The sequence below is a fragment of the Tyto alba genome, unplaced genomic scaffold, assembly GCF_018691265.1.
Source record: "Tyto alba isolate M040663 unplaced genomic scaffold, T.alba_DEE_v4.0 Super-Scaffold_23, whole genome shotgun sequence".
In the NCBI taxonomy this organism is placed as follows: Eukaryota; Metazoa; Chordata; class Aves; order Strigiformes; family Tytonidae; genus Tyto; species Tyto alba.
Genome location: NW_024881297.1, coordinates 6,973,791 through 6,996,221, shown reverse-complemented (window position 1 = coordinate 6,996,221; position 22,431 = coordinate 6,973,791). Strand labels below are relative to the sequence as shown.

The window sequence follows — 22,431 nt, the reverse complement described above, 5'->3', positions numbered from 1 at the left end:
CCTCCGTTAAGACTGTTGCTGCTGCAGTTTGTTTTACCAATATATGGGCCAGAAATAAAAGTGCTTGCTGTTAATGACATATCCTGCACTGGACCTGCAGCGGTTGCTTTTGTTTCCAGGTTCCAAATGTCTTGACATATAATACCAAAATGTTGGAAAGACATAATGATGAATTAAGCATTTTGATGGGAATTACACTGACCTGTCTTGCATTCTTGCTACAGTCTTTGTGAGTGGCTTAGATTGCTGGCCACTTTGTATGTCATGTCTAGATTCGAAAGGGAGCGGGATGTGCACATTTGGAGAGAACCTCCAACCCAGTAGAAAATGACACAAATTAAATTAAGATACTTGAATAATTCTACTGCTTTCTCACTATAAAGTATAGTGTGTGCATAAGTCTTGGCAGAACTGGAGCTTATCACTTTAATTGTTGAAAGTTAGACAAAAGTTATGGAAACACTAAGTGTCTTGCACTGAGACACTTCTGATAATGAGGGGAATAATTCTAAGATTTCCACCTACTTGGGGCCTAATTTCCATGTTGGTTAAGCCAACAAGAATCTCTTCATTGGCTTTAATGGGTATTGGCTCCTGCCTATAATCCAATGCTGAATTAAGTTAAACTTAAAAATTTAACTGACCTTCATACCCTTATGCTCCACAGTATCCTACAGAAGGGAATTCTATTTCTTTTGAATTAGATATGTGCTGTATTGCTGTTACATGTAACATTCCTCCTTACCATTTTCAAATAGAACCGGATACAAAAAATTGCACCCAAAATCCTACAGTTGTTGACTGAATGGACAGAGACATTTCCTTATGATTTCCGAGATGAAAGAATGATGAGGAACTTAAAAGAGTTGGCCCAAAGAATAGCCAGTGGTGATGAGGTAAGTTGTCTGTACACAAAGTTACTGGATAAAAAGGCATTCCTTTAATGCGTTGATATTGTAGGTTTGTTGTTGTTAATAACATGGTATGGCTCTGGGTGGCTAAGCTAACTTATTATGAAGGTGCTGGTAGGCAGAAAGTTCTGTCTGGTACCTAGACCTAGGAGGAAACCACACAGCATAAGCAGATATTTTCCAAAGTACGGGCAAGGTTCACTCCATTCCTAAACTCATAATTTCATATTGTGCAGACACAACTTGGTAGCTGTTAGTATTTTTCATTTTAGTGAGTCTGGTTGGAAGAAGCTAGGTAAGATGCTGGGAAGCCTTGCGTATCTGACAAATCCCTACTGATGCTGACAATTTCTTCAATTTGTGTGTGTAAGGTGTGTTGGAATCGAGCCTCTGACCTGTAGGTCAATGGAAGGGTTATAGCAGGTTTGGGGAAAAAGTTTCTGAAAGAAAACTGTACCAGGAAGAATTGTCTTGCGCTTAAAGCATCAGATATAGACAGAGAGGTAGTCTCCCATATTCCTGCCTCTGGATAGAGCACATGAGGAAATCACTTGACCTTTTTCTAAGTCCCAATTCTCAGATGGAAGTAAAGTTTCACAGAAGTATTGTGAAATATTTTGATGCTTAACTGATGCTTGGCTTGTAAGTACTGAAATAAACTCAGCCAAAAGCCAAGACTTATATTCACTTAATGGAAAGGCAGTTAACAAGGTTTCAATAAGTAGATCACATGTAGTTGGCGCAATACTAAGATTACAAAAGTTACTGGAGTGGCATTTAGAAGAGCTATAAATACAAAGAGCACTTGCTGAATGGCATCACGTTTCTAGTGTTCCTCAGGGGCTAGTGTTCCTTATATAAGCTTTTAAATAATAATATGGACAGGGCAGCAAACGGCATGTTAACAAGCATGTAGGTAAGCTTTACTGAGAGGAGTTGTTAGTGCTGCCAATGGCCTGGAAGGATCTTGAGAGACTGTAAACAATGGTGGAAAAGAACAAACCTAAACTGAATTTGGAAGCTGAAATACATTTGCATTTTGTGAAAGTGGGGAGGGACTAAAGAAGATGGGACAAGAGAGTGAGATGCAGTGTGGAATAGGGACAAGAAAGTGAGATGCAGTATAGAATACAAATGAAAATGATACCAAATTTGATGAACGAGCTTAGAGATGCTGCAAGATAGCTACAGGGGGCTTTGGGCTGTGGGGAGCCGATAGGTTTGCCTTCACTGTGGGAGTGCCAGAAGGCACCTTTTTCTGTACAGTGCTCCTGCACTGTTGCTTTGTTTCTGGGTACTCTTAATAAGAAGATAGGGAACTGAAGTTCTGTTCAAGGAAAAGTAGTAAGATTGAGGACTCACACTCACTTGAAAAATACCCACTGACACAAAAAGAGAGACCTCTTTAGCCTGGGGGAAGTTGAGTTGGTGGATGCAAGAGTGAAATGACAACAGGGAAGGGTTGTCTACAGTGAAGTTTCTGGCAATACAGACAGCTTAAACTGTGAAATCATTTACTGAGGGGAAAGGAAAACATAGAAACTGCTAGAAAATGAGCGCTAGGGAGCAATCTTACTCTGGCAGTGGGCTATAGATCTTTTCTAGCTCTAGCTTTGAGCTTTTTTTGACTTTGAGGTTTCCTTTAGAAAAACAAAGGGAAAGCAAGTGCCGCAGTAAATTGACTTGTGTTATTGTGAACTGCTTGGAACAGTAAATGGCAACTTCCTTGACCTTGCTTTTCTGCAGACTGCTTGTGTTTGTGTGAGTCATTACCTTCAACGATACAAAAGAGGTGGTGTTTCCTACTTCTGTTCACTATAGCTCTTCTACTTGTAGCTTCTTAATTCACTTCTGGAATTATTGTGCTCCAGTACTGTTAGGAGCTATCAGTAAGAATCAAACTAAAACCATTCACCATGCTAACATATTGCTCCATCAGAAAAATATGTTTGGAAAAACCTTGGTGGGTTTATTTTTTTCCCCTTCTTCTCCCTCAATTTAATTCAATTCCTCCCACTTTTCCCCCCTCTGTGTCCTGAAAGGTCATTGTGCTCATGAGATATTTCTAAATTGTTCTCATTCCTTTTACCACTTACCTGTCCTTTATTTCAAGGTATATCTTTTGAAATCTTTCCCATCAGCCGTTGCCTCCCATTTCCTGATTAGTTCCATATAAACATTTATCAGTGCCTTTTTTTGTGAAACACTTGATGAGTGTATGCAGTCAGACCAAAGCCACGTCCTGTATCCTGATCTCTTTTCATGTGCAGCCCAACATTGCACTGACCTATCTTTTTTTTTTTTTTTTTCCCACCATGATATCATATAGTGAGATTGACTGTTGAAACTCATTTAACATGGGATATTCCATATCTAGCAGGTAGTAATGGTACTTCCAGTCACTATCCATATAGGACAGACACAAAAGAGTGACCTTAAAGTGGAGTGTCTCATCGCTTTCTCTCATGCTGTCCAATCCTCAGAGGTTTTTAAATATAAGTAAATACCATCGTTGTCAGTGTGGATATAGAATCAATAATGAGACTGTGGGAGAAATAAGTGAAAAAGGTAAACCTAATTTAGAGGAAGACCATATGTTTAGGCTGACTGGTAGCCATACTACAATCAAATTTATATCTAATTGATAAAAGACATATTCTGTGAGTTCATTGGTGTGTTGTTAAGTATCTATCTATCTATCTATCTATCTATCTATGATATTAAAAAAATGCATGAGTTTAATAGTCCAGCAGCAAATACGTTATGTGTGCAAAGTGCAGTACATACATATACTCACACAGAATGCTTTGAGGTCACTGCCTCTTTGCTCAAGAGGAGACTGAAGCTCAAAAGAGCAGAGGGATGCTGGTTTTGTGGGCTCAGATACATCAATGAGGTGTGAGAGGAAACTGTCATTTCCTTCTGCCTCTGTGCCAAGAGAGTTTTACCTCATCACTGGACAGAGGGATATTTGTTATGTTGAACTGCTGCTAGATCAGATATGGGCTGATTACCATGATTTCTTATTCTGGTTTGAAGGGTATCTCTGCCAGTTTGCCTTATCTCTGGGGTTTTCCAGCTACAGAAACAGATTGACCAGAATTAGGTGGTTCAGCTTAGTATCTTCACCCATTTTCTCCCTGATTTTGTTGTCAGTTCTGGGTTGACATGAACCACAAATTCGGGCAAGGTTTATTTTTTTGCTTCAAAGCTTAACCCACTGATTATTACATGATTTACATCAGTAGTCAGAATTCATCCTGAGTGTTTTGGATTTTTTTTAATTCTCAGTTGAATATCAGCTGGGCAAGAAAATGATTCATAAAGTTCTCTTACATTAAATCTCAAAGAATTTGGAAGGGAATGGATCAGTGAAGCAAGTGTCGTGGTTTGAGCTCAGAGGACAACTGAGCACCACACAGCTGCTCACTCCCCTCTTCCCCGCAGTGTTGGGAAGAAGAAAATAAAGCAAAAGTCTCTGGAATCAAGATAAGGACAGGGAGGGGTGACTTGTCCATTATGGTCATGGGCAAAAGGGCAAAAGACAGACTCATTCATTAGGGGAAGAAAAAAACCCATAAATTTAATTCAGACACTAACAACAACAACATTTAACACACAGAGTAGGACAGTGAGAAGCATTGCCACATCTTGAAAACACCTTCCCTCCACCCCTCCCTCCTTCCCAGGCTCAGCTCTGCTCCCAATACGTCTACCTCCTCCCCCCAGCGACACAGGGGGCAGGGAATGGGAGGTGCAGTCAGTGCTGCCACTTCTTCCTTCTCAAGGAGGGGGGAGTCTTCGCATTTTCCCCTACTCCAGAGTGGTTCCACTCTCGCAGGAGAGAGTCCTCCACAAACTTTCTCCGACATTAGTCCCTCCCATGGGCCACAGCGCTTCCTGAGCTGCTCCAGCATGGGTCACCCCCATGTGTTGCAGTCCTCCCAGCACCAAACTACAACAGGGGGAACTGCTTCTTCCCACAGAGTCCTGGCCTCCTTCGGGCACAGCCACCTGCTCCAGCGTGGGGTCTTCCACAGGCTGCAGGTTGGCATCTGCTCCACCACAGACCTCCATGGCTGGTGAGGGAGGGGCAGCCCTGCCCTCTCACCATGGGCTGCAGGGGGGCTCTGCTCCAGTGCACCCCTCCTCCTCCTTTCTTCCACTGACCTCAGTGTTTCCCAAGGTGTCTCCTCCTCTCAACTCCAACTCCTCCTCCCAGGTTCCCCTTTTTATAATACGTTATTGCAAAGGTGCAGCTAATTGTCTAAGCCTTGGTGCAGAAGTGTGTCCAACTTGGAGTCCGGGGAGCTCCAAGGAGCTTCTCACAGGGGCCACCACTGTAGCCCCCCCCCCCCCCCAAACACAGCAAGTCTCTGTGTGTGTCACCTAACACCTGTTGATGTAAGTGTAGCACCTGAAGTAATGCTTCTGTGTCTTCCTGAGGAAAAGGTAGATCCCCTTGTTCTCTTCATACCCATCCCAGTGAAAAATTATGCTGTGCATATTTGTCTAGAAAATCAAAATACATCAAAACAGAAAGCAATTATTTACCCAGTAGCAAAACAGTTTCAGCCTTGGTTGCATGCAACTGACTTCAACAATGACTCTGACCCAAGATAGTGCTGTTGTATTTGAGTAGATTTGGAAATCTGTATAAGTGGCAGCTTTGAAGGGAATAAGAATTTTGTTAGAATACAGGAAACATTCCTGCCTTGGACTGCTCACACTATACTGTGCTGCCAATAGGTTTTGCATGCTCCTTTTTTCAGCCACTTAGGATGGTATCTGGAATTTGGAATAGTAACTACCTTGGGGTCAGTTACACAGATCTATCTACTTAAGAGTCAAATCCTGCTCCTATTTAAATTTGTCACTCCTGTTAACTTAAATCGTCACACGGAAAGGCCTGCAAGGTGAAAGAAAAGAGAGATGGTTGCATTATCTTCTCTTTTTTCTCTGTTTTACTGCAAGTCTTAACTCTGACTTCAGTGAAACTTGTCTATGATTTACTCCAGAGAGAAGCAGGCCCTTTTTTCATCATTGAATGACCATATATCTTTTTTTTTCCATGGCCTTAAGCAGGAGACGATGGAACATTTGCATTTCTTGTATTTTGTCCAGTGATTGGTGGTACTTTTCATGCAGTAAATTGTGCGTGTCTTTTCTGCTTTTCCTTGAGCTAACCAGGTTGCTCTCGAATCTATGAGACAATCAGTGGTTAAATTCTTGACTGAATTCCTTTTGGTCTGATGAAATGCCAATGTTAAAAACTCATGTAGTGGAGCGTATCTTAACTTGGCAACAAACACAGGTATCAGCATCAATCTGTTTTGGTGACATGCAGACTTTAATACTATCGTTTCACATTTTGAAAATGTCTCCTGATTGTTTCATGGCGTGACAGATGTATCGGAAGAACGTACAGCAGCTCCTCCAGAACTTGATCCGGAAGCTTGCCACTGTTAGCCAGTATGAGGAAGTACTTGCAAAAATTAATGCCACGTCCACAGATCGCCTCACGGTTCTGAAGACCAAGCCCCAATCCATGCAGAGGGACATAATCACAGTCTGCAATGATCCCTACACGTTAGCTCAGCAGCTGACACACATAGAGCTTGTGAGTTGTTATACTTCAAGTATGATTTCATCCTTCCCCTCTTTTTGAAATGCAGGTTAATATAGGATATGACTTGGCTGCTTGTGTGCTTTGTTTAGGAGAGACTCAATTATATTGGACCAGAAGAATTTGTCCAGGCGTTTGTGCAAAAGGATCCTTTGGATAATGACAAGGTAATTGGAGCAGATCTGGAGCAGCTTTGAACTGCGGCATTTAACATCCCAGAGCTCACATGCCCCATGAGCTGGAAGTGAGGTCCAACAATAAATGAGGACCAGCAGAAACGAGATTTATAATTAAAATGCTTTAGTAGTCCTCTTAAAAATTTTGTTGATGATTTTTCTTCCTGGAGGACAACTCCTGGAGCTCCAAAACTCAGCCAGCAAATGGACTTGAATTAACACGTTTGCTTTTTCTTCTGATTTAAGCTAAGTGAGAACTTAATCCTGTGAATGTTTTCTCTAGGCCACCTATGTGGTCTACAGCTGGAAAAAGATGAATTTAACTTTGGCTTTTGCATTACTCATTTGCAACATCTGTTTTTCCTTTTAGTAAACTGAACTCTTTGCATTAAACTGGGAAGTGGGGCAATTTGCAGGTAGAGGACACATCACAAAAAGGGGGCTGTGAGCTCTAGGTGCATGTGAGATGAAGCACAAAGACTCAGTGTTTTTAGCTAACCATGCTAGGGTTGTCATCTCCTTGAGTGCTGCCTTCAAGGTGACTTATGCTCTGTAAATAAACTGTGCCAAAGCCAGGCAGTTAAAACTTGAATTACTGTCCTACCTAAAACTGATAAACAGAATAAAATGACTGAAGTTTATAATTTGATGTTCAGTCAGACTGCCTCTGAAAATGTTTTTGTAGGTAGAGATCACTAAAACTGCTGTCTACGCCTTTTTAGGCAATCCTGAGATGTGGTGTGGGAATCATTCCAAGGCACTACAGAACAAATAGCACTAGTTAGGAAAGGGAGAATCTAAACATAGTGTGCCAGTGGAGTGGGCTGGCCTCTGTTTTCCTTCTGCACTTGCAGAGAGCATAATGTTGTCTCTACTATATCAACGGGACAAGAGTGAGGACTGAAACAGCGCTCATATTCAAGGAAGCTTTAAGTAGATACTAAGCTTTGATTGTTTGCATAAGTCGATCTTAAGTCCTTAAAGCGTCCTGGTAGGACTTAGAGCAGGTGAAGGACTCCACATGCCTGCTTGAGTGCTTTACTGAGCCAACAGCTCAGAAAGAAGCTATGCGTGCTCAAATATTATCACTGCTGCTTTCCCTCTTAAGCTTTTTCTCACTTTGGGTAATTGAGTTATTCCCAGTTACTTGATGGTGTTTGCGGATGGCAAGGTGGAAAGGTGTCTCTCAGGGAAAAGATGAAGATTACACTAAAGTTGCTATTTTTCTTCTGCCTGCAGAGCTGCTATGGAAATCGAAAGAAGACCCGGAATCTGGAGGCCTACGTGGAATGGTTTAACAGGCTCAGTTACTTGGTTGCAACAGAAATCTGTATGGTGAGCAAAGACATTTTCTGCTAAAAGATTTTCTTTAGTTGTTTAAAACTGTGAAGCCTTTCCAGGTGCCCCTTCAGTGTGCCCTTTACTTTTCATTCTCTCAGCTCTGTACTTTTTCCCACGTGGATGAAGTCAGCGCAGGGCTGAAGAGGAAACAAGTTCTGTGTTTTCAGCATCAAACTCCTGCTTCAGCCTTGTTCGTGTGACACAGTGGTGATGTTATGCTGGGTTAGCCATTCTTAGCAGAGGAGTGCATCTGGCCTGCCCTTCTCTCCTGTGAATACCCCATGTGAATGGAGGCATCTTTTTTCTCCTCTGTGCTGACCCCCTTCTCTGCTCTACTGTTCTTCATACCTTTCTTCTTGGCAGAGCTTTTTTTACCTGTTGTCCTTGCTCTCTATCTGCCTGGCATCTGGGTTGTCTTTGTTGTCCTGAAGGCTTTTGAACACAACAGTGTGGCTTCCTCTACATGTAAAGCATGGTGAGAAGTTGTGGTACATGTGGAAAAGACTTTTAACAGGGGTGTTGTTTCTTTTGTGGATGGGTCAGTGTGCTCTGTTTTCTGCTGAGCATAAATGATTCTGATGGCATCTCTTGCAGCCTGTGAAGAAGAAGCAGAGAGCAAGAGTGATAGAATATTTCATTGATGTGGCACGGGAGTGTTTTAACATTGGCAACTTTAACTCCTTAATGGCTATTATCTGTAAGTATGTGTCCTGAGATGTTCTGTCCCTGTTTGAGTGCAGATGAAGGAAGCATGGTGCCTTATACAAAAGTCTGCTGCTTAGCACACTCAGCAGTGTGAAGTTGGGAGGGGAAGTGGAGGAGAATTGGTCAACATTATTGTAGTGTTATGTGTGTAAGAAATTATTTACTGACATAGCGTAAATTACAAAAAAACAAAGTTTTCGTTGTAGCTGTTCAAAGTCCCCACTTTTTTAAACCAACTTTAGTGCTAAATTGGGATAGAAACTCTTCCTGTAAGATGGAGGATTAATGTCTCTGATCATTTCTATCATACCATAAATATTCTAGTAATTAAAAATTTCCACACCTTTTTTATATCTTAATAGGAAAATATCAGGAATATTTTTTAATTTGAAATGTGAGAACTTCATAGGTATGTGTAGTTTTCAGTGAAAGACATAAGAGATGGTGTTGAGGGAACTAATTTGTGCTCTTCTACTGTATATTATTGTTTTATCAAAACATTAAATGATGTCATAGCATTTTTTTAGACATTTCATTGTGTACGAGATGTTGATACTGTTTCCAAAGTTGCTCCTAATGATGGAAGTTCATGAAAATGATGAGTCTGATTTCTAAGTAGCTCTGCTGAAAGTATTTGTTATTGTTAATAGCTCCCTTGCTTTAGAAATACTTACTAGCCTTAGCTACTTGAAAGTTTTTATTTTTAAATATCCCAACAAATTCTCTCTCTTATATCAAGCTGGCATGAACATGAGTCCTGTCTCTCGGTTAAAGAAAACTTGGGCAAAAATAAAGACAGCCAAATTTGATATTCTTGAGGTAAGTTTGACCAATATTTGGACACAGGGCTGTTAATAGCATTCTACTTTTAACTGCTCTAAAATGCAAGTTTGGCTTCTTTGTGACATACTTAATTTAGTATATTTGTGTTCTTAATGGAAATTCTAGAAGATGTAGTATGAATCGTTCAGGCAACTTGTGCTCTTTTGATTTGGAAGAAGGAAATTGAAGTAATTATTTTTAAATCCCAAAACCACCTCCTAAGAATTATTACCAACAAAAAAGAAAAAAAAATGTAGGCAACCTCTTGAAAGGGAGATGTATTTGAGAGAGATGCTGTGGATTGGCCTAATCTGTCTGCCTTTGGAATTCAAGTTGAGCTGTAAGCCTTGCCCTGTCAGAGAAATTTGTCTTGAACTAATTGATTCCCATTTACCTTCAGGTAATAGAGACCTTTGTCAAAGATAATGTAGGTGCAGCAATGTATGAGTTTGTGATTTACCCAACAGATTATTTACCAACAAGTTAATTATTCTCCTGTAAAAGGAAATTGGTTCATTCGGGTTATTTATTAGCAAGATAAAGAAAATGTAATGTTTTGTACTTGACACAAGCATGAAATGTGTATTGATATCATCAGGAGATTTGACTTGTGTTATGACAACAGATCAAAACTGGCTGACTGTAGCCACCTCACACTTTCTTCCCCCACCCTTGGGTGGGAAATATCCTTCCTTGTGTCAAGGGTGGCTGCACAGCTCGGGATGTTGCTCTTAAGGTTACAGCCCTATTTCATTCAACCTTATTATGCAGGCTGGATTTTGCTGGTTAAGGACAGGCTTTGTGAGCCATGCAGTCGTCCTAGTCATTGAGGTGCAGCAGTCACTCTTGGAGCAATGAGGTGGGGGTACTAACAGCTTCAGGTGTCTGATCTTACTCTGACATTCCAACTGAATCAGCTCTGAGAAACCTGCATACTAGGAAGATCAGAATATTAGTGCCAAGCACCACTGTTGTCTTAGTTTCATTATTTTGGCCTTTGAAGTGAAGCTGAGCCTACCTTCTTTGTGGAGAGAGAAAGAAGCTTCATGAAGCCTGCCTTTGCTTTCCTGCCCCTGACTTGTATTGGATCCGTTGCTGTGCTGAATGAACGTTTCTTAAAATAAAGTTCTCTCTGATTGAATGAACAGATAAAGAGATACAGCAGTCCTCTAAAAGGCTGCATTTGTGGTGCTGTTCAGCAGACCTCTTGCTTTTTAAAATATTTGCTCAAGTGAAAAAGAATTGTGTGTGGTGATGCCACTGGTTCATTATTTACATTTTTTCATGCCTTGTAGCATCAGATGGACCCTTCTGGCAATTTTTATAATTATCGAACTGCTCTGCGTGGAGCCGCTCAAAGGTCCTTGACAGCTCATAGCAACAGAGAGAAGGTATGTTTACAAATGACTTGGCAGTAGGCAAAAAATGGAATGTGCTTGTTAAATTGCATGGTAAGCTTTTGTCTTGGGATTCTGATTTTCAGCAACTCTACCCCTGATGGGCTTTTAAAAAGAGTAAAAAGCCTCAGAACTGAATCCCTCTTTATCGGTAATGTCTAAATATTACCTGTAAACTACCGAGAAAGTAAGCGGAGTATTTGAGGAAACCAGGTGACTCAATGAAAATGACCATTTTAGGGCTGCCAGTTCAGTTTGGTGCTGACTGAAAGCTGCAAATAGTAAGTGATTGCTTTGATTATTTAAATAAAATTAGTACATTGTCTAAGCTCATTTCTTTTTTGACAGAGAACTTTATCTTGCAAACCAATAATACTGATGGAAAGGCTAAGGACTGAAATGAGTTTGCTAGTGATTTGTTCTTATAGCTGCTACTTGTGCTCAGTTTTACATGGTTTATGGTTTAGGGTGGAAAAGCTTTAAAATTTAATGAGAAAAGGTAGTCTAAAACTCAAATCTAGACAGAGCTTCTGTCTAAATTCTGTGGAGTCCCCTTCCTGTGTACAGGCTTTAGGTGACCTTTAAATATACTCTGGAGATTTTTAGTGTAAATGGTGAGATGAGTCAGGTGGTTTTGTAATGCAGTGGGTTAAAATCAGCCTTCCAAATTCAAGAGTGGCTGTGAACTATGTGTTAATAGAGGTGACATCTTTCTTTACTCCTTAAAATAAAATAGCTTTTGAGAAACAAACTGGATTTGGTCACATATTAATGCAGAATCTCAGTTGTAGTTCTTGTGGAAAGGAGCCACATAGCTTCCTAGCTGCTCCCTACTTCGAAGCAATTGCATATAGTATTAGGACTTCATGCTGTGTTTAATAAACCTGATCTTGGTGCTCATAGAATAAACTACAAGGCAGGATGAAGCAAATCCATGTGCAGTCTTCTGGCCTATATTGTTGTTTTACAGGTGTAAATAAAAACAGTGATTTTTTTCTGAGACCTAAGCATCTGTTCACGTATTGTTCAAAGCACCAGAAGTTTAAATGTAAGATGCTTACTTCTTTTCAGAGAAAAGTGAGTTTTAAGGGTTCAAAGAACGAATTTACAGGTATAGATAGCAATGGTGCAGTGAAGTCTTCCAGGGAAATAGTGATAACTGATACTTGTTTTATCCCCAATTGCAACAAGAATGTGCATCTGTGAAAGTTTTGATGGGATACAAATTAAAATACAATCATTTTAGGAATGTAAGAATGTTCCAGCATCCTCCAAAGAAAAATACTTTGATTTGTTCAGTTGGCAGGAAGTTCTTCATTTTGAGCCAGTCAGTGCCAAGGTTCAGTTTCTTGCATGAGCTCAGGGAACTGTAGTTCAAAAGCCATTTGTGCTGCTAGCCCCAAATTTTCCATGTTGTGCTTTAATGTGCATCTCCCCTCATTTACCAATCAAGTTCCTGTCAAGAGGGAGAGCTGCACTGAAGTACTCTGCGGGAATTACATGTAAGAAGCAGGCACCTCTGAGCTCTTATGTTCTGGAATCTGCCAGGAAGAATGAGAAAGTGAAAACAAGAGGGATATGACATGGTAATGAAATGAGTTAGGTATATTGTTCTAAACATGTCTCATAGCCACAGTTGACAAGCAGTGGAGTGCCAATAGGTACTTTAATTGTGACCTTGAGTGAGCTACATGCCAAGAAGAGTTCAAAGTAAAGGCAATGTTTGGCACAAAGTTGGAAATAAAACTATAGTGATTAGCTCACCATCCAAGGGAGGACTTTCTTTATAGAGAAACATAATGTATTTTAAGATGTAGTGAATGCAAAATTTTTGTGTAGTGAAAGAGGGGTCCTTTGGTATTTTGCTTACGTTTCATACATACCAGCTGACTTCCTTTTATTTTTCTCTTTAGACCATTATGTTTTGATTCAGGACCAGACTGAGAATAATGTTGTTCTTTTCTTAGATCGTAATACCTTTCTTCAGCCTCTTGATCAAAGATATTTACTTCCTTAATGAGGGTTGTGCCAATCGTCTTCCAAATGGTCACGTCAATTTTGAAGTAAGTAGAGCACCACCTGCGGTATAGGTACAGGGTTAGCCCCTTTAGCAGAAAACTGAAGCAGATCATGATTCAGCTTCCACTGGATTTTGGGAGAGCAAAATTAGACTGGAATTTGAGTCTGTCTGTTACTTCTCCCAGGAGCGGGGAGGTAGCCAGGAAAAAGCAGTTTTATTGAAGACGGAGTGTTTATAGAAACCTTTCCAATTGTCACAGTTTTTTAGGGGGCAAAAAAGTCTGAACTTTTTCCCAATGCTCAAATTCATATAAACATTTCAACTCACAGGCTTATTATACTTAATGACAGAAACATTCAAATTAGTATTTTAGAGCTTCTTTTTGTATTCCCTATGCAAAAGGTGAGTTCATCCTTTGTCAAGGTGTATGCAGTATTTTTGTACATGTAAGTCACAGATTGTCTCTGAAAAAACATGTGATAGAGCAGCAGTGAAGGAGTTTTGAGTCCCTTGTCTTTCCGTAGCTCTTCTGCTTCCGATTTCACACTTGCTATCTGGCAGTGTGGATTACCCAATGATTTGTTCTCTGGTGCTTTCAACTTTCAAGAAGCCTGGGTCACTAGCGCAAAATTACAGGACATTTCACTTGTAGTCATATGACTAACCTGGTTTAACCTGGCCTGAATTAACCTGGTTCTAAAGCTAGAGTATGTGATGATCTGGAATCACATAGTGATGTGATTGATGTGATGTGATGATCAAGGAATCCACACATGTACTTGAGACTTTAATTAAAAGAGGTTATCAATGAATGACATCAACACACTACACGGGTAATGTTTATTTTTGGCATAAACTTCCATTAAGAAAATTGAGCATTTCAGATTAACTAACTAAAATGGAACATCTGGATTTCAAAGTGTCAGTATTGAGCATCTAGAGACTTGTGATGTGAAAATTACTAAATGTTTCACTGTGAAACAAACAAGCATGAGCATCGTCAAATTGAAAAGTTGAGTATAAGGAGTGTTATCAGCTCCTTGAAAAGAAACTGAGTGCAGATCATGATCTACTATTTATATTCATAAATAAAAACAATTTTACTAAGGTGGAGTGAGAAGTCATCCTAGTTTGAAACAGAAACACAAAAGTTAGAAGCTGAGTTCACATGCAATTCTAGTTTAAAAGCCAGGGAGAATCCAAGCCTTGGACTTAAACCAAGATATCTGTCTCTCTTTTAAAAAAATGTTCAGGCTAACTGTTCAATATATAGCACCTCTTCTGTTTTCTCTTCTGTTCTGACAGAAATTTTGGGAATTGGCAAAACAAGTCAGTGAATTTATGACATGGAAGCAAGTGGAGTGTCCTTTTGAAAGGGATCGGAAGATTCTGCAGTATCTGCTCACTGTCCCAGTCTTCAGTGATGACGGTAAGGAGCTCTGGACTTCTAGCAGTTCTGGTGTCACTGGCTACTGCTTAGTCTCTCTCCATGTTAAGTTGTTGCTTCCTCACAGTAAAGAAAGACTTTGTCCTGAGATGTCTCTGTCTGACAAGTAAAAAAATGCTTCTCCCTTGCAAATGAGAGAGAAATTAAGATTTTTCTTTTATGTGCACATGGTCCGTGAGAATTGACATTATACTTTTCTCTGAAATAGAATGAAAAAATTTATTGGATAGGTGGTCCCTGTAAATATCATCTCATCTGAATTGTATTTATATGGACTTTCAGGATGCTTTACACTAAAGAATGCTGTTTGAGAAAGAAAATGGGGACTTACAAAGCACCATGTCCCTGGGCTCAGTTTTTTCTTTTGAGTGTTTCCTTCCACTCTTGTGCTTTTGAGTTTTCACTAGTTGTTTTCTTCTCCCTCAGGATAGCCTTTGTTCTCATGCACTGTTTGTTAGTATTGTCTGGATGTAATTATAAGCAATGCTATACTTCTTAATGGGATTTTGGAGCCCTAGTCTGAGGGATGGATAATACAAGCCTGCTTCGTTTAACTTTAGTCCACTTTCCAGGGAGAGCAAATTTTAAAATGCCAGTAGGCCTAATATACTGTATTTGCTTCTGATTGCAGCACTTTACTTGGCTTCCTATGAGAGTGAAAGTCCTGAGAATCACATTGAAAAGGACAGATGGAAGGCACTGAGGTTTGTGTCAGAGGTTACTCACATCAATAAATAAAGAGAATGGGTTACAGAGCAAGCATTAAACAGTTAAAACCAAATGGCATGCTACGTTTCAACAGCTGGGGCACAGCATCAGTGTAAATCCCCCCTTCAATCTGGGACTCTTGGAAAAAAGAGAACAGTCAGTCTTTATCTTAAACCCTCTCAAGCTTTCTCTCCCTTAGGGGATGGGAATTAGAATAAGTAATTATGTATCTCAATTTCTTGTATTATTCAATGTAGGAAAAAATACTTTCTAAAATTCAAAAAAATCTCTACTTCCTCACAAATACTATACAGAGCAGTCTGGTTATTGCATCCCTTTATGCACCTAGCCTTTCACACAAGGTTGAGGTTTGCACAAAGATCACTCTGGGGCAAATGCATTCATGAAACCAGGTAACAATTTAGAGTCCAGGCTGGGAAAAAAACCAAATTTAAGCAAAATTCTATTTTTTGGCTTTTCTTCTACTGCTGTTTTAACATAGCCTCATCAACTCTTTCATTTTATTAATTGTGGAAGGATACACGAACCATTATGGCAGTGTTTTAGCTCATGCTTTAGCCAATCATCTTTTTTAAAAAAAAAAAAGTTCATGGCAGCAGAGGAGACTGATCAGGTGCATAAATGGAGACAGAATTGAACAGATATATGAACAATCTGTGTTTTCACCCCTGAATCATACCTCCACTTTAGTCTTAAAACTACTCATATCCCAAGGAACTGACCGCTAGTCAGGTTTTCTTGTCACTGTGGCAGGTAGCTGGTACGTTAACACCTAGAGGTACCCATGGATATTAACATCCCAGCTCTTCTGATCCACTCTGCAGCACCTCAGAGAGACAACTGTACACCACAGCCTTAAGGATTCTCCTCAGGCCATGTTGGTTTTTCATGGGATATCACAGGGGGGTGTAACAATTCCATGTGATTAATCCCAGTTATTCTGAGGAAAGGACTGAAAGAGAGTTACTCACATCAGTGCACAGACACTCCGCATTACACAGGCTAGGAAAGATGGACAGACAAAGACTCTGAGCTTAAAAATCTGTGGTAACACAACCTCAATTTCACAGGATCCTTATCTGAGGCTCTCTGAAGCTGTCTGAGAAGATTTACATCATTCTAATGGTTATATTTACTTATTTACATTTCCCTCTTCCTTTCAGGTCAGCGCTTCTGGGCAGAGTCTAGTGCACAAGACAACTGCTGTTTCTGCTGTTGCTTTTTTATGTGGATTACTAAGGGGCATGGCTTGGTTTATTTTTCTGTACACCGAGTGACATTCAAAATGATGAAAAATGTGCAGTCAGTTGTGATATTGTGTCAACAAAGATGAAACAAGTTAATTCAAGAACAAACAGGCAGCTTCTCACATCTGACAGATGAGATAAAATCACAGCCCACTCAGCTGTGATTCAGGCTTAAGTATTGATTGAGTACAGCACTGACAGAATCCTTTGAAGAGCTCAGATGCTGCCTATGAATCATTTCACACCTGAATGGAATATTTTTCCCCTTCCTTTTGCTGTATCTTGCTGCTACAAGGACCTTGTAGAGTTGGTAGTAGATTACAGATGGGAAAAAAAATCACCATTCCTTTCAGTGAAACCCAAGTCTGCAATGAAGAACTTCCTATTCCTAATAAGCTGAATATAGCCAGGAACTTTGCCTGATTGGGATTGCTAAAAAGGGAAAGGACTGGACACAACAAATTGGCTGCTGGGGAGAGTTTCTCCTCACCACTGTAATGGTGGCTGTGATTTGTTTTCTTTTTCCATTATGTTTCTGAGTTGGCTGCTGGTAAGCAAACTCATTATTTTTCTGAGTTATTTAAAATATATAAAGTAATAAAAATCAAGGCTGTGGTAGAAGACACACCTGCTATGGAAGTATAGTAGCTATGTTGCTTGGACTATTTTACAACTTCTAGGGTGGTTTTTTCTTTCTGTCTTTCAGTTGTTTACAACTAACCACTACATGCTACAGACACCCTTGTTTTTACTAGATGGTTTTTTTATTCTCATTTTCTGTACTTGATCTTCTTCTTATATTAGGTTGAACAAGCTGACTTTTCTAGAATAGTCTTTGAGAAACTGGTGTACAAACTGTGTTGAAATATGAAAGTATATTTTTATCAAGTCATTTTTATAATTGCTTTTTTTTGAAAGGATAATAATGGAGAACACAGTCCCCTTTGACTAAAATAGCAAGATGCCAAAAGAAAAAGATGAGGCTTCTTCCCAACTACAGCTGTGAACAAAAGTCTCCCTGTGTGTTTGCTTTATGAATTATGTTCATGACTGTGAAGTAGTTCACTGTGTCACACACCTAAAAAGTTTGTAGTAGCTCTGAATACTTAGTCACTCTATTTATCCTAGGAAGAACCTGACAGAAGAAATAAGGATAAATATATCTATTCATTGTACTGCATCTCCTGAGTTTTCAGGCAAGCTGTTTTTTATGTTCTGTCCCTGCATTTTCAGGCAAGTATTTAGTTTTTGAATTCTCTAAGAACATGCTGAAGTAACATTCACCAATGGGGATGCTCTTCCTAACTAAATCCTGTTTCCTGGTACAAGGTGCTGGAAATCAGTTACATATTCCATGAGCACTAGCACCAGGGCCAGAGAAGTGGTAGAGGATTCCTCTCCTCTCCCATTCCCTGAGTCAGGGCGAAGGAGGAAGAGGCTAACCCTTTGAAAGGAGGAGACTGCTTCTGCAGTTCACAGACTTACCTCCCAGCTTTCATCAGGTGAGGTCTTTCCCATCTTCCCCTCTACATCCTTCCCCCATTGTTGAGGCTTGTAGGCAGGACTTAGTTTATGTGAGAAGCTGGGGGAAATTGTGTATTTCTCTTCCACATCTTCTGGAAGTAGAATGATATGGTAATGAGGTACATAAATGAGCTTTCATGATGCAATATTTGCTATCCCCATTAACCTGCTTTTTTACATTTTTGGTTCTAGGGAAAGCCAGAGGGTTGAACAATGAGTTAGCTTACCTGTAAAAATAACTTCTGTCCTTCCCTCCACCACTGTAATACAATTTGACTGCTAGCCTGGTTTAGAAATGGATTTGTTATTTATACAGTTGGAATGAAGCCTTTGTAAATAAAAGGAGAAACAGCATTACACAGCCTCTTTCCAGAGTGCAGGCTCTGCCTGTTGTCTTGTGGGCCAGCTTTTTGCCGAGAAGGCAGCACATGCCAGAGTGATTGCTGTGGAGGAGGCAGCTGCTGTCTTGGCACAGAAGCTGGGTGGTGGGTGCAGAAGCCTGTGACTGGTGCTTGAAAGGGGAATGCAAATTCCCTAGCCGCAGGCAAGCCAGAGTCTGCTGTGGTCATTAATGAACTCAGTGTTTGATGTTAGAACAACACGAGTCTTGTCATGCACTATACCCTCTGCTCCATCATTCAGTGCAGCCAGTGTGCCAAGCTTTAATTTTGAAACTCCTGAGCTACTGTCAGACTGTTGAACTGGTGGCTTGGAAACAGCCGTTCACACCTGCCTGTGGCACATGAGAGAGAAAATGACTGACTCTTCTATGGCTAACCATCTCCTAAAGGAAGCATCACAGGGACCTTTCTGAAATGTGGAGTTACAAGAATTTACTAACTCTTCAAGTTGAGTGTTCAGCCAGGACGGATAATCACAGCTCAGTGCTGACAGATGTTCGGTGAACAGATACTCAGGTGTGGACAGAAGGAACACTGAAGTCTCCTATGTAAATGGCTCAAACATTACTTATTTCTTTGTGGTGTAGAGACAAAAACTGTGGGTTGTATGAACCAACTTGTTCAAAAGAGTCCAGATATCTGGCTAAGCCCACAAGAACAATACCTATACTTATCCAAATATTTCCTTTTTCTCCTACTTGGATACAGCGTCATGGCATCACCATGAAAAGGGTAGTCTGTTGCATGCAATAATGTGCAAAAGCCTATTGATAACTATCATCTCTAAAAGAGAAAGCAAGGACCTATACCTCCATGTGGTTTTTGGTGTGTTGTTTTTTTTTTTTTTTTCCCAGTCTTCCCAGACATCCTGTTCTTGACAGAGCTGAAACTGGTACTTAATCTAGCACTAAAAAGAACTTTTTTTTTGAAAATAAGATGTAATTCATTTTCCAAGACTTCTGGGTTATTTTCGCTGTCACTTTGGGTGGCTTTCCTTACACTAGTTGTGTGCAGCAGGACTCCTTGTGGGCTTCTTGCAGTATTTCTGCTGGAAAAGAACAATCTCTTGGTAGTGGACCGGTGTCTGCTTTTTCTCTCAGCTCCTCTCTGCCTGCCCTTGGTCACGCTGAGCAGATTTTCCCCACATCAAAGGAGAGGCTAATCCCTAGGGATGCATTCCCTCGCCACTGCATCTGTCCTGCTGCTGTCAGTCGGATCCAGATAGCCTGCTTCTACCAAGCAACTGTATCCTAACTTGTGCTTTATAGTCACGGGGTCCTGTGTCATCATTTTTTTTTAGCTTGAGAACACTGCTGGTAAGGATTTTCAAGGGAACTAGTCTATTTACACGGTTACTGTTGTTAGGCATCTGTTAAACTGACACTTCACGCTGGCACTTCATAACCAAAATTGATAAAGTTCAGTGAGTTTAGAAGCAAGAGTTTAGTGCCAGAAAGTGTGTCTTTAGATACCAACAGACACATTGCCATTATTCCACTGTGCTGCATTAAGCTCTTCCAGAACATGTTTTTTTCTTTCTCCTTTATTAGAAAATTTTAGCTATAGTATGACCCAAAAAGATGTCTCATGGCTTACCGAGTAAATACAGTCCTTCTCTCAGGGACATTACTTTTCAGGAAGAAAAATGTAAAAGATAATGTGAATAAAGCAGCTGTTTTTCATCAATTATTTATGTAGCCAAAGCAATCTGAGTGTCAATGACACAATGAGGCAGAATTTTCTGCTCTCTGTTAGTGCTTTTCTCTCCTGCCCTGTGAAGTCCAGAGGTTGGAAAAGGAAGTGCTTCTTAAGTGGGCTTCTTGCTGCAGTGGAAAGCAACACCTGGAGCCAGTGCACTGGCAACAAATAAATCAAAGCATCTGTCTTGGTGTTACAGCACGATCCTCTGTAAGCCCTGAATTTTGGTCTAGTGGTCAGAAGATTAAATCACTTTCCTTAGAAAGAACCATAAACCAGTCCAGGGAGCTCTAATAAACACTAGTGGGGGGAAAAAAAAAAAAAAAAGCCCCTTGGCCTTTCAACTGCTTTTCCTTATTGTCTGATAACTCTATAGAATTTAAATTTGGGATGCCTCACTGCTTTTTAAATGTGTTTTCCTGGGAGAAAAGTTTATGAAGAAGGCCATCACAAAGAGCTGTGGTTGAAAGTTCAAGGCTGGTGATTCAGAACAGAGTGAATGTTGTGGGCAAAGAAGTTCAAAGAAGCTCATCTTGTTGTCAAACAGATCAACCCCACTTGTATCAATGATCCAACTATTGATAACGCTGCCTCTAAGGACGGAAGAATGTTTTGAAGCTACTGTGGGAGGCATTGAAACAACCACCTTGATACTTTGTTTTCTATTTAACCATAAAGGTACTAACACATTTGAACAGCCAACATTCCTGGGCAGAGCCTTTTTTACTTTCTCCTTGTGTATGCAACCATGACAGAGGGTTTTACTATTTCTCTAGTAATAGAGAAGCACACTAACATTTTCTTTGCTGTGTCTTTCAGAACTGGACCATCTTCCACATTCCTAATCTTGCCAACCTACTCCAAATTAAAAGTATGAAAGCAAGACAGAATACATGTGAAAAACTGTGTTTCTTGCTGATTTTAACATATACAGAAGGACTGTTTTTACTAAAGGTTGGTAGAAAATCAGAAATAATTAGAGCTGGGAGCAAGTCAGTCATTTCAGAAGGAGTTACACTTAGACCTCTTCCCCAGACAGTTCAGACAGTTGCAGTTCTGCTTTTCCATAAAAGAAGTTAGAGGAGGATCTATGGAGTAATAGAAAAGAGGATCTGGTAGGAAATTAATTGGCATCCCTTTCCTGAGACAAACATCACCTAATTGTGGCCAGTGGTATTGAATAGAAAGAAGCCGAAGCAAGCAAAGTTTAGGTTACAATAGTTTCTTTGCCATGCGTAAGTTGAACTTCAGGTTTGCTGGCAAAGAAGCTCCACTCAGAAATACCACAGCGACACTCTTATAAAGGGAGTCAGAGATATGCTATATCTGCTAAACCAGGCAATAGCGATCTTTTGCTTAAAAGGAAATAATGTGAAATTCCAACAAGAGTAACCTGGTAATATGACAGCAGAAGTTGAGATAATATCAGAGTAATTAGTAAGGAATACACATACCAGTGTGGTTAGGTGATAGTTTAGAAAATTAGTATGTGAAACATGAGAAAAAACAAGTAAAGGATTGGGTGCATGCAACATGCTGTTTCTTGCTACTGCTGCTGCCAGAGTAAGGATCTACTCTGATGCTAACAACGGAGGATGTTACTGTTTCCCCTTAACTTCTGTCTGAGCAAATGTATTGTATTTCTTGGTACTCATTTCTGTGTGGCAGTTCAGAGTCAGGCCTAGAGGAAATAGCAGGTGATGCTGCTTGATCCCTGTGTAAGCCCAGAGAATTTGATAATCAGCAGAACTAGCATTCAGAAGCTGTTTGTCCCCCATAAAAACATTCTTGCAGCATTGCATATTCTCAAGCAATGTCACAGAGAACAGATCTCATTTAAAAACCCAACATGAATTCTGAAGGCTGAGTATTAAGGAGATCTGATCTGTGAATGTCTGTTTCAACAGGTTTACGGTAAAAACTTGAAACTGCAGTACGTGTTGAGCAAGTTTCAGAAAAGACCGTAACGAAAATATATTCTGGAGCAATATTGGCAGGGTATGTCATTATATTAAGTTTAAAGGAAAAAGAAAGGTAAATGTATGAGAACAGTGCATCACAGTGTTAATTTTTTAACAGACAAAATGTTCTGTAGAATCCATACAGAATCAAATATTTTAATCCCAGAAGGTTACTTTTATAATACAGAGGTTTAGAACACAGTACACCTTTTGTTGATATGCTATTAGATCCTTGTTATACTCTAAGAACAGTCGGTCACCTACTTTAGAAGCAAAGCATGCATTTAATGTTAGTCCATTTATATTTCTGTCTTCACAGAATTTCCATTTATATAATAGAAGCATATTTGACTGGATTATTTAAATGCTACTTTTCTTTGGAAAAAATAAAACTCTCCTTTTTATTAGCTGCCTTGCAAAATAATA

General features: G+C 39.9%; 1 protein-coding gene across 2 annotated transcripts in view; it reads left to right on the top strand.

Moving 5' to 3' along the window:
* RASGEF1B (RasGEF domain family member 1B) overlaps positions 1–20,371 on the top strand; it is a 35,458-nt gene extending 15,087 nt beyond the window's left edge. For both annotated transcript variants that reach the window (XM_032997975.2, XM_032997974.2), the window contains exons 4-14: positions 759–896; positions 6,319–6,531; positions 6,630–6,704; positions 7,953–8,048; positions 8,649–8,751; positions 9,499–9,578; positions 10,877–10,972; positions 12,946–13,041; positions 14,304–14,427; positions 15,077–15,149; positions 16,338–20,371. In XM_032997975.2, the coding sequence (XP_032853866.2) occupies positions 759–896; positions 6,319–6,531; positions 6,630–6,704; positions 7,953–8,048; positions 8,649–8,751; positions 9,499–9,578; positions 10,877–10,972; positions 12,946–13,041; positions 14,304–14,427; positions 15,077–15,149; positions 16,338–16,362 (1,119 nt within the window). In that variant the 3' untranslated portion in view covers positions 16,363–20,371. The remainder of the gene's footprint in view (positions 1–758; positions 897–6,318; positions 6,532–6,629; positions 6,705–7,952; positions 8,049–8,648; positions 8,752–9,498; positions 9,579–10,876; positions 10,973–12,945; positions 13,042–14,303; positions 14,428–15,076; positions 15,150–16,337) is intronic.
* The last annotated feature ends 2,060 nt before the right edge of the window (positions 20,372–22,431 follow it).